Raw genomic sequence first — 18351 nt, forward strand, 5'->3', positions numbered from 1 at the left:
CCCTGGTAGCCCACCAATAGCTTGGTGATCTAAATGGGATGGGTCCTTGGGCTGAATCTAGCCTGTGGGGCATATATTTGACACCCCTGGTTTAAACCAACTTTAATGGGAGCAGAATTAAGGGAGGGGTTAATAAAAGACCAAATTCTGTTCTCAGTGGGCACCTCTACACATGCACTTTAATGTGCAGTAGCCTATTCTATTGTGCATTAAAGTAGCTCATAAAAAACCATGCTAATATGCTAATGCACAGTAGAATAGGTTACTGCGCATTAAGCATCACCTAAAAAGTGTGCACTTGTGCTACTGTGCATTAGCACAGCATAATGTGCATTTATTTAGTACCTCATATTGGAGGTACTGAATTTAATGTGCATTAGGAAAAGTGCATTAATGCAAATGTAGATGTGCCCATTTACACTAGGGTAAGTCTAGACTAACTCCCAAGTCTGTTGATTTAACCTAAATTTATCATAGGAGAAGAGAAGTAGAGTTTGGCTATTATATTTTGGAACGCTATTCCTAGGCAAAGAATGGATTCCATCACACACTCTGTATGGAGGATTAGGAGAAACCAAAACAGGACAGAGCTAGTGAAGAAATAATACTGTATTTACCCAAATCCAAATTTGCCCAAAATCAAGATGAATTCAAATTTAAAATACCTCTCCTCCCAGTAATTAGATTCTAAATATGGAAAATTATAAATTTGTTATTAATTTTTCATGTCTAGAATCTGATTATTGGAGGGTCATCTTAAATTGTTCTCCCCCCAGAGTAAGAGGGACAGGCAGTGGGGAAGGCAAAGACAGGTAAGAGGGCAGGCAATGAGGAAAGCAGGGGTAGAGAGAAAATCGGGGGGGGGACACAGGCAGGGGAGGCAGGTGAGATGAACAGGAAGCTTTTCCCGGTACCTGACCCCTTCCTCCCGCCTTCTCCCCCAGCTCCATTGCCCACTGTGCCACTTCCACTGCTTTCTCTGGTGAACTGGTTGCAGAGGCAGCCTCAGAGCCTCTCCTGGGCCACATGGCATGGAACAGATCTGCTGGGAGACTGGCTGAGCAGCACACTGGTTCCTCTGCAAGACAGAGCAGGAGCTCTGGAGCTCCCCATGCCTGCAACAGCAGCTGAGAGTCAAACCACTGTGCAGGGAGCCTGGCTGGCTGGAGACTGCAGCAGCATCAGGTAGATTCCTCCTTTCCTATCAGAAGGGGAGGGGAGCCAGGCAGGTAGGAGATGCTGGAAGTAGGAAACTGAATGCCACTGATACTGTCCCTGGCCCAGCTGAGGTCCCTACATAGCCACTCCTTAACTCCTAGCTCAAGTGGTCTGAGACACTATCCTAAGTCAAGACTTTGTTTTCCCCATGATAAATGGCAGGGAGAAGGGGGGAGACCTTGTCTTGGAATCGATTAAAATGTCCTTCCTGCGCCAAATTTTCTGTACTCCGTTTAGCACGTTCCAGTTAGAGTTGCAAGTGTGGCAACACCATAACAGTAAAACAGAACATACAGATCACCTAAATGTTACAGCACGGTCATTTGATTGACATATTGGAGATTCACTAGCCTCACCTATTAAAGAGAAGCCATCTTATTTTTCCATTGGGGAAAAAAAAGAATCCATTTGATAGTTTATTTTTTCACAGCATCCATTTGACTGTTTCACCTGTTTTATAAATCCTGAAGTCCCATTCATTTCATGGTAAGTAATACAAAATCATTTCGAGATAATATTAGATAACATTAGAAGTGACCTGCAGTGGAAAAAAGTGCTGTGTCCTACCTGGGATAATTGTTTGTGCCCTATTTTACTTCTTTATGGAGTATAATAAAGGCTTCCCTTTTGAAAATGGGATTTTCTAAAATGGATATTTTACGTTTTTTGTTGAAGAGTGCCTTAATACATCAGAGAATTAGAGTTCATACTTCAGCCTTCTGTTGATGAGGTACAGAGTATCTGAAACTTTAAGAAAGAAAGCATTTCTCCTAAAGGCTTGCCAGGAGTTTGAATTGAGGAATTATGTTTCACCAGTGTTAATGAACTTTAGGAAGAAAGGACACAATACTGATATGTGCTGAGTGCCTTCAATTCCTATTGACCCTTCAATCCCTATTGACTTCAGTGGGAACTGAGAGTCTTCTGCGTCTTGGATGAAACTGTAACAGTGGATGCAGGATTTGATTTATTTTTTTCCTTTTTTTTTTAACTCAATCTGATTTTCTTCCCCTTTGCCTTGACTGTTGAAATCAATGCGGAAGTTTTGATGCACACAACATCCCTGTCAAATTATATAGTGACTTCTCATGCTAAAACTTGTTTGTTTTCACACCATCATTCATCACTGATGATCTCAACTCAGCAGTGCTCCGAGAATAATGGTTTAGTCAACTGCAGAGCCAGCAGAGGGAACACAAAACAATGTGTGATTATATAGGGCCTACATAAATAGTGCCTTTTAAAAAATATTGACAATTGAATAATAGTTTGTTTCTGTATTCTAGGATGTTAGAATATGGAGGGTGTTTTCATATCAGTTGAGGCTGAAAAAACCTTTACAATATCCTCCTTCAAAAGAGCACATGCAAACCGTATCTATCATATACAAGTTCAAAAAAATTTGGGGCCATATCCTCATTCAATCTAGCCTCATTGAAGCCATTGGAACTACAGCAATTTTTGACAGGAGGATCTGGCCTCATATACAAAATGTCCAGTTGAGGAAATTTAACATGAGTGTATCAGGTCCATTTCTTTCCTGAGCATGAAAGTCAACTGACTCTGTGACTTTTTAAAATTATTCTTTTGATTGCATCTCTTGAAAACGAGGGTCTCAAGATGTGCAAATGCACAGGCTGTAACTTGCACTGACCCACAGCAGTCTGAAGTAAACACATTCCTTCAGATGTGCAAAAAAGCTTGGTGCCAATTAGGATATTCAGAACACTTTATTGACTCCTGTCCTTGAAAAACTGGAATAAGAAAAGTGAACTAACATTCAGGATAAGAGAAGTATTATGACAAATCATCCTCTCACTTAATCTAGTTTTTACTAGGGATGCCAGGTGGTGATTCATTCGGAGGAGATTTGGCCCCATTTGGTGGCCGAATCTCTGAATACAAATTGAGTCAGGGGACCAATTAAAAGGTCCGAATCGATTCAAAGCTCTCCGAATCTTCGGAAAAGATTCGGAGAGCTTTGATGATTTGGGCAGTCCCTGGTGGCTGCAGCAGGGAGCTGCAGCTGACTCTGAGCTTCTAAGTACTAGGGGTGGGGGAGTGGGGGCTGGGGGAGAGGACCATGGGGGGACCTCTGCCACCCCCTGAACCCCACCCCCTCCTTCAGTCCCACCTCCATGGCTGCCCCTGCCCGCCCCAGCTCGGTACTTTAAAGAAAAGCCCTGGTACTCACCGGGTGCTGCCAGGTAGGGAGGTGATCCCTGCTGCCCCCCACTGCCCCACACTGCATGGGGGGCTCTGCCATGAGCCCCCCTTGCTCCCCCAGGCCCCCCACGGGTACTGTGCTTGGGCCAGCTCTAACCCTTTAAGAAAAAAAACATGAGAAATCTCCAGGACTCACCACTCCTGCAGCAGATGCGGGGCTTTGGGGGTTCATGCAGAACCCCCCACATGGCACAGGGCAGTGGGGGGCAGTGGGGATCACCCCCACTGGCAGGAATGGTGAGTCTGGGCATTTTCTCTTTTTTTTTTTTTCTTAAAGGTCTGGAGCTGGCCCAGGCAGGGCACCCATGGGGGGGTTGGGGGAGTGGAGAGGCCAAGGAGGGCTTGTACAGAGCCCCCCATGCAGCGTGGGGCAGTGGGGGGCAGCGGTGATCACCCCCCTGCCCAGCAGCACCTGGTGAGTCAGGGCTTTTTTTTTTTTAACAAGTGCTGGGAGCTGGGGCGGGCGAGTCAGTCATTGCTGGGCTGAGAGAGCAGACAGTGGATGGGCCTGGCTGATTCAGAGATTTGGGGATTTGGCAGCAGTCAGATCTCTGAATCAGATTCAGCTGAATCCCCAGAATCGGCTGAATCCAAAGCAAATACTGTCCACTTCACACAGGCCTGGTTTTTACAGAAATGTGATTTCACTGAAGTCAGAGGAAAAATTCCCAACTCATAATTGTGTAATTAAGAGTAAAATAGGCACCAGTGTCAAAAGAAGGATCAGATCCTGTTATTTTTAACTGAAAATTCTTGTAAGTTTTTGATATCTGTTATACAAGCCTGAGGCTCTGAGACTGTCACAGAGAAATAGACACACACGCATAGATGATGAAGAGTGTAGACTGAGTACCCATACATAAAGCCTGAGAGAGGAAAGAGAGATCATGGAAGGAATATTAATGGAGCACAAAAGTATTTTCAGTATCCCCCCCCACTCCTCATAAAAGTAGTCACATGAGAAATAAGTTTATCTAAAAGAAACAGACATGCTTAAGTTGCTGTGGCAGACTCGTGGTTTTAATAATGGGATTTGCTGAATGCACCTCTCATGCACTACATTCAGAGTAGATCCTATAAATTTCATTCTTCTCTCCCCAACTATTACACAAGTATAACTAACTACAGATTTCAAAAGGACTGTTCCCTTTTATGAATGTAAGTTAAAAATGAGGATACAACTAGCTTTGTCATTTAAAAGGATTATATCAAGAATTTTTCTAAAATGTTTGAAATGCAATTCTCTCAATTTCTATAATAAACCAAGCCTATAGGTTTGAATTTAAAATCTATTTTTACAAAATCTGTTTTGTTTGTACCTGCAGTTTATTGAGAATTTTAAAAGTTAGTTCATTTTTTATATTACTAACATTTTCACACTCCTTTTAATTCTTTCCCCTTCTCTTTAAAAATACAGCACTTAAAATTTTTAACTGTCAGATAAAAAAAAATCCCAAAGAGTTATACACACACTTGGAGGCATAAGGACTGGGTAAGAATTCCCCAGGCTGTATTTTTAGAATTGTAAAATTACCAACTCAAACCTTGTTTACTCTGGAAAGCTAGTAGTATATCGGAGATCTCTGGAAATGTCAATATCAAGTTTTCAGATATCTCTTTAAATGAGAGGAAATACTAAATACTTAAAGCTTTCTTCCCCACTAAATTTTCATTAGACATTGAAGTTTAAATTGTAGTTAATGAGAGTTCTAAACAACGTGACTAAACAACCTTTTCCATCTCACCTGTTCAGCTTTGAGTTTCTTGGAACTTTTTTTTTTTTCAATTTCCCCAGTCACCATGGAGTCTTCTAAAGTACATTAGCTAATGTTTCTGAATAACTAGCATACAAAGATCTCATGCCCTTTGGAGAAATACATTCCCAGACTTTATATAACCACCACACACACCTAACTACTTGTCCACCTTAACATGTGATCTTTAGAGGCCTATGCCGTTTCCATTGAATTCAGTGACAATGCTTTTACTGGGACCAGAATTAGACCCCAAGGGAGATCTGATGGGCTAAAAGCAATTCTGAGTAATATCTATAAATATAATGTGATTTGCCATTCAGAACCGGAGTTCCATCAAATACATATACTCTTTAAAATACAAGATTTCTAAATGGTATAACTGCAGTAACCATTTGGGAGTGTAAATAACTGAACTCAAGCTCATGGCACTAATGAAAACTGCTTTGCAGCATCAATGCCCACTTTAATAAAGTGAACTAATAAGACAGCAATTCACACCTTAGAGTGCCTTGCTCCCCAATTAAGTTAAAATAATGTCATATGGAAAAATAAATGTCCAAGCACAACTTATCAGGAATTCAATATTTTAAAACTGAAAAGTGATGAGAAATGCTTATGTAAAATGCTTTAACACAGTGCATTTGTTACTTTTCCCTTTAATAACTCTATTTAGCTTGTACAATTGTAAATACCCCATACAACTTATCCTAAATCTAACCTTAAATTCAAAGTATTGTGCTACAGAGCCCCCTGTGTTGAATGTTTTATATTAAGCACCATTACTCAAGTTTTACCAATCAGGGATTGAAGAACAAAAACACTCAGATGTTAAATCTGGGAACTGCTAGCCCCTGTTTATTTCCCACATTAGTCAAATGATTTTCTAAGTACTTGTGAACAGCTAAAAAGAAATAGACTATAAATGATGTGAATTACACACAATATAGGGTAACAGTGCATGAATCTGCAATGCAACAGGTGAAAAGCTGATTCTATCTAACCACAGGAAAACGTTTTTCAATCTAATTAATTAATTTCTCTGATGCCTACTCAATGAAACATAAATGCAATATGTCACTGAGCCAACTGGACTAAATTCAGTCCTGGCAGTTGAGAAACTAAATACAAGAATTTGCTGGAATTGTCCAAATCTCTTCACTGAAACTTAGTACACCAGAAACATGAGGTCCTTCGAAATGTAAGGAATTGAAATGGAGGGCAAACAAGGAACATAGTATTAGAAAATACCAGATGCAGAAGACAACAAAGAAATAGAATAGAAAAATACTATATTTGATGTAGGAAATAGAAGAGGTGGCCATTAATGTACAAAGTAAATGCATAAAGCCCACAAGTCCCAAACTTGAATTACTTGGCTTATTCAGAGCTCCCGCTGAAAGCTGTAAGAATTGTGGGTGAACGGTAAAACCAGAATTAGGCCCCAAATAAATAAATGGCATTTATTGTTTTTTATGTAAAACTGAAATTCTCTTACTCTTGGCTACCTCTTGAATGACATTATAATTCTTTTTAATCAGAATACTGGAGTACCCTTGCTATGCCACCACATTCTCAAACCACCTTGAGCAGAATGCTGTCTGGCTTACAGATCCTAATTAACTCAAAGCATGTGATTATAAAAATGAAAAACAAAACATTGCTAAGTGTAACTTTCCAAAACGTTTATTCTGAAGTAGGTGTAGGATTGACTTCTTGAGCAAATTCTCAAGAAGGGAGATAGAAACAAAAATGGAAAGCATAACATCTTTTAAGCTAAGGAAACTGTAGTAAGCTTTGAATGTTTTACTTCAAAAATCCTATGGCCCTTAACAAAATCCTTAGAAAATCTCTTCTTGTTTATAAAATAGTATTTGATATCGCCATTTTAACCTATAAAGCAGTACAATCATCTTCTTGTCTAAAATCTCTAAGTCCAGATTTGCAGCTATAGGTTGCCACTAATGAAGCAGGGATGGATAATAAAAAAATGCTAAATACCAAAAGTCTTAATTACAGAGTAATATAATTCTTCACTGAAAATATTACATGCTATTATTTTAAAATACAAAGGTTACCATATCAACCAGTACCACCACAATACAGATAAATGATAGGTGTACAAAACAACAAAATACTTCCTTGGAAGCTACCATACTTTTGCTTCAGCAAACAGCATCATTTAATAGTTATTTTTACATTGTGTGCATCTGAAACATATATCCAAGTTTATGATTACATTTATGGTAATATAATTTATTTCAGAAGGTATATAAATGCCTCCATGTTGTACATATGTATATAATCTTTCACACATTTGTAAAACCATTTATTTATTCCTGTGATATGGTTATATTCAAATTGGACAAGATAAGAAATTCACTGAGATCATTGTTTTGTCTGCCTGAAGAAATATAACCTCAAAGTTCTGAAATAAAGGTTCCAAGGCAATTTGTAGTAAAAGAAAAAGAAGTATTGGTGGTTAAGTCACTAAAAGCTACAGGTGCCTTAATTTTGTTACAGGAAAATGTATAAAATCAAAAGCTATACTTGGCTACATTTTAAAGAAATGAATATGTATCTTACTTAGAAAGCAAGATTTCTGAGAGATCAGTAGAATAGATTATCTGACATACAGAACACCATTGGTGAAAAACTGAGAGAAATTATGCCCCTCTACAGTATTCCAACTATCGAGACATCTCACATTGGCCCTGACACTATTGCTTAAGTTAGAGTGAATCTCAAAAACGTTTTGTGTGTTTACACTAATAGTCATCATCTTAACATGATGAAAATGCATATGTAAAAAGCTGACTCCAAAATCAGACAAGTCAGCTAAACACAAATTCATTTAGTCGATAAAACAAAAATGAAACTGAAGTGGAACTGAAAGACCTGTTGCTTTTTCTTCTTAGTGGGACTAAAGTGAGCCTTTCTACCAAGATAGAGGATGCATGTAGAGAAATAAATTATTAAAGCCAAATTCTGTAGGCCTTACCTAAGGAAAATTCCCATTTGATCAAATTTGGGAATATGAAATATGATATGGTCCACACCACCTAAACATTTCTTTTAAAAAGAGGAATTTGTGGGGAGGGTCATTATTGAAAAAGTTATGTCAAAATTAATTTGAGTGTATTTAAGCTTACATTTAAAGAAGGCTAATCCATAAGCAGAGGGGTTTTTTAGTCAAACCAACAAGTCTGCAATAAATTCAACATGTTGCTAGCTAGAGAGACAGGAACTCAGAGCTGGAAAGGTCCTTGATTAAAGAGACTGTATTTTGGAGTTGGACTACAACATGACAACAATACTTCTCCAAATACTTGAACATGTATATGTAACTTGACTGGAGTCCCAGAAGGAAATTTTTAAAATGGCTAAAAATATACAGGTTAACAGATAAGGGCCAAATCCTTCCATATAATTCACCTACGTCAAAAAGGGTTTTGCCTGAGTTAAACAGAAGCATGTTATCTCAGGGCAATGCAACATTTCTTTCCATCACCGTAGGAATGAACCCTAACTCCCACAAAAACTGCCAAAAGACCCCTCGGAAGTGAACGGAACAATTTTAGGCAATTTCAGGATATCTGAGATTCCTTTCTCAAGTGAACTAACCAAATGAGCATTTAAATTAAACATAGAGGGCCAGAACTTGCTCCCGTTATTCATGCAAGTAGTTCTAATGAATGGTAAACAAGATTACGAACATAACTCTTTCCCATTTTACTTTCTCAGTTCAAAGACTGTTTTTTCTTTCCTCCTTTCACTCCTGGACTAAACTAAGCAGTGAGATCTACTTTCTAACCACCACCCATCCCACTCCCAGGGCCCCACCAGACAAATTTGGGTTTCAGTAAATACAATTCAGATTATTAATTTGGTTTCTTTGGCCTAGGAGCAGCTCCTAAATATATTCAATTTATTTTTTAATGTAAGTAATTTAGGAGTAAGATATTTAGGACTACATCTGTTTACGTTCTAGAATAGTTGTATCCAGTATTAAGTAGTCCAAGATAGAGCTTACTGTCCATCTAAACTTAAGTCAGGAATCTAAAGAAATTTTGTCTTTCCATAAAATGTTATATGACTCCTCATAAGACTACCCCAATTCAAATTACAAAAACAGGAGACAATTTCACTTTTGTTAATGTAATAAGGTTTTATTCCGCTGTAAATGTATATACAAAACATTTTGGTTTTGAAAGTATGATGTTCTGGACATCTTCAGACAACTGTAGATCATTCTTATGTAGTCAAGACAGTAGAAACATGACAAATATTATGGACAGCAATAGATACTAATGCTATACAATCCAAACACGATAAAAATAGAATAATTAGAGATCCTTAGTCAGTCAAAAGAAAAAATAAAAGACCTCTTACCATTATCTGTTCAATAAAATCAGGTCGGAGCTGTTTTGTTCAACCATCACGTCAACTTTCTTTCAAATGTATCTAATTTTAACACTCCCTTGGCTAGTGGCAGCTAAGAGTACAAAGCGTTGCTGTGTATTTCTATATTTTTGTATTTCAGGCCATAAGAATCTTATTTTTCTAAACTCTATAGAAACAAGGTCTGGTGTTTTATGATAACTAGAACAGGGAAGTAAAGAGCTAAATCACAAGTTGTACTATTTGCCGCTCTCTCACTTTCTTTCTGTAACTGTTTCTTTTAGTAATGAGAGTACATTTTCCAGTAGCCTTTAACTCACTAGATTAACTGACATGGAAAATGTGACTAAAAACTTGTAGGACTGTCTAGCCTCCAACCTAGCACAGAATCAACTTTGTTGTAAGTGTTGAAGGACATCTAGCAAGCAGCTACTTGCTCAGTTCATAATCCAGAACTATATATTCACAAAGAACAGTACTGCGCCATCTAGTTAGCTGTAAGCAAGCTTCACTTGCTATGTAAGAAGTGGATACCTTAAGATACAAGGCTTTAGATTTTGTGAATGTTCAGTTTCTTTAAAAATTCAATTGTTTGTTTAAATAAATATCACTACTGGGATAATCCACATCCAGTGGATATGGGAAAATTTAGGTTATAATAGCACAGTGAACTTCTACATCTAACTTTGATTTACAAGATAAAAGCAACTTTTAAACTAAAGAGGCTTTCTGCTAATAATGCTTATTATACCAGAGACAGGAATGATTTTCCTCCAAAGTTGTCCCTGTGTGCTTGCCTATTATCTTTGCTTTCCCCCTTCCACTAATGAGCATTTATCTAAAGAGCCTGTTAATCCTCTGATGCGTGCTTCTGGTCAGAGGTAACAGTTTGAATAAAACCACTAATCACTTATCACTAATCACTGATCATTAATCACACTTTTCTCTAGTGCTTTGCGACCTGCACAGCTCCCATTAGGATTAAGGAGTCACAAATAAGAACTTTAAGAATTTTTTCTAAATATTTTTAACTTCTTAATGCTGACAACTTTATCCAAAACTTAAAAGTAACAAAATACCAAAGGCGGCTTTTAATAATGTACATTTTTCTGTCAGAGAACGAAAGAACACAGTACGCTCCCAGTGTGTATTTATGCATCTACCTCAGCAAAATTCCCACAAAGTGGGCTGCAAGATACTATATTTGTTTCATTTTCATTTGGTTCTCACCCTACAGCTCTTAAATTCTTTTATACATTAATTTTCTTCACAGTCTGGTTTCTGGATTATTTCAGCATGACAGTTTCTTAGAAGAAAGTTTTTCCTCTACAGCTATTTGACACACTGGACCTTGTTCAAATGGCCAGACAAGGAAACTCTGGTGCAATTCAATAGATCACTACCAGAGTTCTTTGAACTGTGCCATCTCAGGGACAGCCCAAGAAAGGTGCTCCTCAATATATATTATTGGTTCAAGCTCGAGATTAATTTATCTGTGTATTATTTCTCACCTGGAAGATACAGAAATCATCTGGTCATGCCATGTGAAGCAAGAGACTCTTAGGAGCATGTTCCATGTTAAGACCCACACACATGGACATTCATGGACTTGATTACTTTGAACCGGTTCTGTCTTTCCAATTGTAAAGCACGTATAAAACCCTGGAGATGAAGACTCACTCATCATGCCTCGAGGTAAATAGTAAGTGAAGGCAGAGTTTAGCAACTAGCCCCCTTTACACTCCAGCAGCCCTCATCATTCTAGGAAACTTAGCTACATGGAGGGAGAAAGGACCCTAAAAAGAGAGGAGGGGTAGAGGAAATGGCATTAAGCTGGGGAAGGGGACGTAGTTAGAGATGTGTTTAGCCAGCGAGGTTGTAAAAGAGAGAGTTGCTTTGTCAGCATTTCTAACCCCTGAACCCTACAGTATCTGAGGCTGTTAATCAAACACTTACTAGTCTGCAGAATGACGTAATGGCCCAGGATCCAGCCTTATTCCCAGAGATATGTCAGAGGGAGGTGGGGGGGAAGACAACCAAACATAGCGATGCAGACACCTAACAACGAAACATACACACAGCCCACTCCAGCCCGAGTCCTTAACAATAGACACCATGTGGGGATTGGAGCCGGGAAAGGGAAGAGGGGGTGGAGATCGGATGAGTTTGTTGTGCAGGATCGCAAAAAAAAAAAAAAAAAAGAAAGAAAGAAAGAAAAAAAGCGGGGGGGGTCCATTACAAACACGCAAGAAGAAACTTCTGAGCTGCTGCGGACTGAAGGAGCCTCTTGTAAAACTTTTCTGCGCTGAAGACAAGTTCCAGCGCTTGAAATCAAGACCATGCAGGAGGAACGCGCAAGAGGGGCTTGCAGAGCAGATCCCCAGCCAAAGAGCTGTCATTTCAGCGGCAAGAGCAAGAAAGATGTGATGCCAGAAAGAAATGGAGGGGTGGGGGGGAAGAGCTTTCCAGTTCTCTGAGCTAGTAAGGGGGGAAGGGGGGGGGAAGAAAAACCCCGATCCGGAGAAAGCTCAAGCAAGAGACCTGCAACTTACTGGGAGCAGCATTCACCTACGCGAGTGGCTGTGGCAGAGGCGGGCACATCTCCGCGGGGCTCGGACACACGCACGGGCGCGCTCACACGCTCCCGGCCGCATACTAATGACTGTCTCCAGCTCTGGCTTTTAAAAAGCCACACGCCGAGTTGCAAAAACTTCCCAACTTTGTGCTCGGCGCGCGAGGCTGGGGACTCCCAGCTCCCCCTCTCGCTCGCCAGCTGCTGCCTGCACTTCTAGGTACAACTTTTTGTGCCGCCCCCCAAACCCCAACCCCAACCGCACGCCTCGGTCCGTAACAGCCCCCGCTTTATCCCGGGGGGGAGGTGAACCCGGTCCCTCCCCGCACCCCTACCACAGCCATCCTCGCAGAAGCATCTCGCTGCTCCTGCCTGCTGAAAAGAAGCGAGAAAGGGAAGGGCGGGGGGGGACCTCCAATGCGTTCAGTGACTATTATTGAAGTGAAATTCAAAACAAAACTCAGAGCCGATCGCCCCAGTGTCCGGAGCAGTCCCGGCCGGAATAGCAAGAAATGGCCATTTATAGGAGAATTAAATAAGATTGTGTCCCCCCCCCCACACACACACACTTTACCGCCTGGCCCCCCCTTCGTCCCCCAGTTCATTCACACACACACTGCTTGGAAAAGCAAATCCCAGGCAAACAAGTACTTTGGGGCGCTCAGGAAGTGCGGGCTGAAAGGCAATGTAAAGGGAGTTTCAGAAAGGGAGATCAGTATTTTTAGGAACTTACCAAACAAGTGTAGAAGGGAAGGGACCAGCAGCCTGTGTGAAGGAACCACGTTGGACTGAGAGAAGGTTACAATACGTTCTATTTAGAGAAGCATTACATCACCCTCCGTGACGTCACGTGGGATTCCTGAACTTCTAAATCATTGCGGTCCCTGCTCCGGGGGGAGCGGCGCGGGGGGCGGGGCCGGGGGCGGGCTCTCTGAGGGCCCCGCCCCCCGGCAGCCCGCCCCGGTACAAGGGGTGGATGAGGAGAGGGGGGCGGACAGTGCCAAGGCAGCAACAGCACAAGCAACAGCTTGCAGCGCTGGAAGTGACAGGACTGACATTAGAAGTGTGAGTCAGCTTGGAAAAAATCTCCTGCTTCATGGATTTCGGGAGGAAGCAGGGAAGAGTGTCAAGAGGCACGGGGCCGAGATTGGAAATTGCGGGGCTGTGTCCTGAATTGGGTCGGAGGGGGGGTCTGCACTCAAGTCCAGGGGGGTTACACTGGGCGGGCTGATAGGCCCAGACGAATCCAGGACTGAACTTCCTAGGGCATTGCAAGTCCCTCGTGTTTCAGAGCGATCTCTTTGCTCAGCTGAGCTGCGACTCCAGATCTGGATGGCTCACAACTGTGGGGGTGGAGGACTCGCTTGGGGGATTTCGGTCCTTTCTTATATGGGGGGGTGGTTCTCTTACAAAGGGGTTTACAGCACAGCTTCATTCCTAGTGTTCTTCATTCTAGCAATAGAAGTCCACAGATTGTAAGGGGCTGGAAGGGACCTCAGAAGATCGTCCAGCCCCCTGCACCAGGCAAAAAAAATCCATCCTTCAGGGGTTTTAAGACCCGGCTAGACAGAGCCTTGGCTGGGATGATCTAGTTGGGGATGGTCCTGTTCTGGGCAGGGGGTTGCACTACATGATCTCCTCAAGCCCCTTCCAGCCCTCATTTTCTGTGAATCTGTGTAGTCACAGATTCACAGAAGTTTAGGGCTGGAAGGGACCTCATGAGATCATTGGGTCCAGCCCCCTTGCTCTGGGTGGGAAAGACTGTTGGGGTCAAATAACCCCAGCAAGGTGTGTGTCCAGTCTCCTTTTGAAGATCTCCAGGGTAGGTGCCTGCACCACCCCTGCTGGGGGTCTATTCCAGAATCTGGCCACATGAACCGTGCAGAAGTTTTTCCTTATAACCAGCCTGAAATCTAGTCAACAAGACAGAACAGGGCTGAGAGACAAATATAATGAACAGGGAAAAAATACAGTCTCTGTCTCACACACACATACACACTTAAAGGGATACTGGACAGACAAAGCTTTTTTTTTTAAGCTCATCGCCTTCCTTCTTCTATAAATAACATGCAAACAACCCCCCTGGCCTGCCATGGGCTCTGGGTATGGCCCTTTCTCTGGTTGAAGGAGAAGTACTAGGAATCAGGTTCCCCTCCTTTTGCTATAACCTGTGTGACATTAGGCAAGTCTCTATGACTGCATTTCCACTGCCATTGTTTCAAGAATATACTTGCTCCAAAGTTGTTTCATTGTTGTTGATGATTTTTAAAGCACAAATCTGATCAGCACCATGCCAAATCCCTGGTCCCATACCTGCAAAGACTTAAGGATGTGTGTAATTTTTATTCAAGTAAACCAGCTGAACTGCTCAAACTACAAATGCCTAGCTTGCAGAACTGGAGTACCTACACTTAAAGTCTGTGCTGTATCTCAGATGGAACATAAACTATTATTCACCCTGACTAATGCAACTCAGCACTTCAATGACTGTAATAATGAATATTCTTACAATGCTTGGCAGTGTATCTTTTGAATCATCTGGTAAGATGATTGACTATTGTATTGTGAACCTGTTATGTTCCTATGCTATCTTTAGTACACAGCCCTTGGATTCAGTATCTAACTCTCTCCCTTCCTGGAGTTTGCCTTATTAATAATACAACATCACCCTAAGCCTGTGCATTTTGATAGCACCTCTCTACCCATTTTCCAGTTTCCTCTTGCTCAAAGAAACACCCTCATTTTCTCTATATCCTGACTGGATGGAGTTAAGTGCCCCTACCTGCTAGTGTGACTCAGAAATAATCACTCAGCATCTTAGTGCAGGATTTTAGCACCTGAGCTTTGGATGACTCAACAAGAAAGTACTTTGCTTCTGTACAGGGCCTTTGAGTGCCAACCTGTTTGCCTTTCTGACACCCTATTTTTACTGTTTGAATAATACAAAAATGTGTCCTGCCATAATAAATAACTAAATATTTCACTTGTTAACATATATACATGCACCATTACCCTCAAATACTGCTCTATTTGAAAGATAAGTCCAAAGTATAGAGTATTTAGCTTAGAATATAATTACTTACTTACTGTTTCAACAATTCGTTGGTATTGTATTTAAAGCAGATGAAAAGAAAGGATGGAAAACAATATTTAAAGTGGATGGAAAGAAAGGTTTTGTTACTGAGCAATGATGGGCTTAATGCAAATTAAACTGTTTAGGATGCATTTTCATTTTGCAAGTATTGCCCTTGAAAAAACAGAGTAGACATAAGCAACAGTTTTCATTTGAAAGTTTTCAAAATTATATTACAATTTATTCACAATTGCAGCTACTTCTGGGGTGAGATGTAGTAGGCACTTAAGTTCCCAAGAACATGTCACAGTTGTTTAAAGCCATGATGTCACGACAAATGTGGGATGGGGTAAAGTTGAACTGTTTGTCAGGGAATGCTGTGTCATCACATACCTGACAAATCCTGGGGAAGTTCTCCAAGAATAATAGCAGTTCAAACAAAGTCACTGCATTTGGGACTAAGTGATTCTTTCTCAGGGTTTCTCAAAAAGGAAAAAGCTCCTCATTTCCTGTTTTGGGCCCAAAATCTGTCTCCCATTGAATACTGCAATAACGCCATCGAGTACAGGCAGTCCTCGACTTATGGCATTTCGACTTATTCGCACTTGTGGTGCTCCACCATTTACACCCATGTTATTACTTACAGTGCTGGATCCTTGCACTTACGGCACTCCAGGGAAATTTACAATGGGAAAAAAGGGCAGCAAAACAAACATCCCTGGATCAGTTTCTCAAAAAGCCATCAAGTGGCCCTAAGGCTTCCCAAAATCTCCCCAAAGAAGCCCTTCTGAATTCCATGACCCTAATGAAGGTATTCCTCCACCTTCTGATTAAATAAAATCTTATGTGATTAGTTACTGTATTGCCCTGTTTAACTGATTTATATACAGTACACTTTAGAAAGCTTTGTACTGTACAGTGTATATCATTTGTAGTTGATTAAATATGGTATTTATGGTCATTTTTATAAAAAGTTGGGCATCAGGCCCTTGGTCAGGAAGATAGCCTTCTATTATAACATTGTTTCTATGGGAAAATCAGATTGGATTTACATCATTTCGATTTACAGCGCCTTTTCCAGGAACCTAACTGGCCGTAAGTGTGAGGACTGCCTGTACATCAACAGGAGTGAGAACAGACACAGGAAAGGTGTTAGTAGGATCTTTGAGATAAAGTCAGTTATCTATTTTAATGTGTTATATAGGGGAGTTTTTAAATTAGGCCCTTTTTTTTTAAAGAATGGTGGCCTGGATGACTTCTTGCCAGATTACAGAGAGTGGGTCCTATTTTGAATCTGTTCTATGACGTTTTCTCTCTTTAGCACTGTGTTAAAACGATTCCTCAAATGACTTTTGCTCAGATCTTCAATATGCCGTCTTCTGCTCTCACCTGTATCACACAAGGTAAGTTAGACAAGAACCCTGTATAAGTCAGCTTTAAGTGTAATGAACTTCATATGTTGTAATCATGATTCATCATGTATCAACAGTTCCACAGATTCTTTTCTACTAAGGTAGGCAGATGATGTTATGGAAGTGGAGCAGGCTTACGGAAAGAAAAAAATGACCCATTTGGCTCAGTGTATTACTACTACTTGCTGTCAGAGTCTGATCCAGCTCTCATTAGAAAAAAAATTAAAGGGAGTTCTTCCATGGATGTCAGTGAAGACTGGATCAGTCCCAAACAGCCATTTTAGGAAGCAAAATCCAGGATCAGAATTTTATTTGATGCCAGATAATTATCAGAAGTAGTTTTGACTTTAAAGGGATTTCTTTGAATTTAGAAAAGGCTTAAAAGAATATTTTCTGGAATCTGAACTACAAAGTAAGCATCACACCTCTCTAATCAGTTCCTCCTGTGAAAACTACCTTTTTTTTTTAAAGCAAATATGGTTTACATACATTTCATGCACTTAAAATTGTCCTTTTGAAATACTTAATCTGAATTAAAAATGACATAAAAAGAACATCAGGGTTGTAAAATAATGCACACAAATATTAGGAAATGCTAGAATTAAGGTTGAGTTAAGCAGTAGTCCCATGGGAAAAAAATAGTGATTGCAGTTCAGGATTGTGTTTAATGTGCATAGGAGGCTGCAAGCCTTATTTTGAGCATTAGACTTGGAGCACAGTTGAACATTAGACTCTGCAATCTTAGCATTCTTTTAATGTAATTCTCTTGGAATTGACTGAACTTCCCCCTTAAACTCTTTCATGGAACCACACATTTGATTCATCAGGAAGGGGTAAACATGTAGGAGTCATGTGCATATTATGAACAAGTCCTATGGCAGAAATTGCAAAAAGTGCCATTTCTCTTTTTGTTCCTTCTGTCATGTGGCCCCTTGCAAAGGGCAGGAGCAATTGCAGGGGAAATTCTACTTAACCCTGGGATGCAGCATGCTCAATGAAGGTGGAGTGGAATGCTTGGAGGATTTAGCTGCCGAACTTTAACAAATCTGGAGGAGGCATGTGCATATTATGAACAAGTCCTATGGCAGAAACGGCAAAAAGTGCCTCACTGATATCAGGGTGAACCTCCTACAACATTAACTTCCAGCTACAAACTGGTGCTACAGCTTCTTGACAAAACAGCTGTAAGATTTTTTTTTAAACATAAGCAAAACGATGTATGTTTTTCAGGAGGCAAGGATTTTTGTGTGTGATATCTTCTACTGGACCAACTACATGTTTGGGATGGACCTAGATAAGCTTTTGTATGTAGTACATTCTTCTTTCCATAATCTTCTCAGAATATTTCTTAGAAATGGCTGAAACACTCGGTTCAAATTTTCCAGAAAACCCAGCCTCGAGGCAGACATCCGGCGTAGATCATTTCATCTTGAATCATTAAAAGTTTTGCGAAGTTGTAAGCAATTGAAAACAGGGTATTATAATAGTGAAAGGGTCTGGCAGTCTTAACTGCTAAAAGCACTACCAATACTGTACAGCACTAGAATACTGTATTTTCCTTCTCAAAGACAGTGATTACAAAGAAATCAAATAATCTAATCTTTCCCCTTGTAAGGAAAAGTCATTTTGAAACATTTTTATAGCTAATATTTAGCAGTGAATTTTTCTGGATTATTTCCATTTCAGAATAGCAGA

General features: G+C 40.5%; 1 protein-coding gene and 1 long non-coding RNA gene across 9 annotated transcripts in view; one reads left to right on the top strand and one right to left on the bottom strand.

Moving 5' to 3' along the window:
* The window catches only part of CREB5 (cAMP responsive element binding protein 5), a 364901-nt gene extending 351912 nt beyond the window's left edge, over positions 1-12989 (bottom strand). Inside the window, exon 1 of one of the 3 annotated variants that reach the window (XM_090046655.1) lies at positions 12905-12989. Coding sequence is in view for 2 of the 3 variants with exons in the window: in XM_090046653.1 (XP_089902779.1) it covers positions 12152-12163 (12 nt within the window). In the remaining variant the exon portion in view is untranslated. Of the gene's footprint in view, positions 1-9590; positions 11065-12151; positions 12409-12904 lie in introns of those variants that run through there. The other 2 variants (XM_090046653.1, XM_090046654.1) reach the window with 2 other exon arrangements.
* Positions 12990-13153: 164 nt separating this feature from the next.
* The window catches only part of LOC149864737 (uncharacterized), a 60151-nt gene continuing 54953 nt past the window's right edge, over positions 13154-18351 (top strand). For all 6 annotated transcript variants that reach the window (XR_016442256.1, XR_016442254.1, XR_016442257.1 and 3 more), the window contains exons 1-2: positions 13154-13236; positions 16566-16647. This is a non-coding gene — a long non-coding RNA (uncharacterized LOC149864737). The remainder of the gene's footprint in view (positions 13237-16565; positions 16648-18351) is intronic.

The sequence above is a fragment of the Crocodylus siamensis genome, chromosome 5 (genome assembly GCF_052110815.1).
Source record: "Crocodylus siamensis isolate JL-2025a chromosome 5, ASM5211081v1, whole genome shotgun sequence".
NCBI classification, from domain to species: Eukaryota; Metazoa; Chordata; order Crocodylia; family Crocodylidae; genus Crocodylus; species Crocodylus siamensis.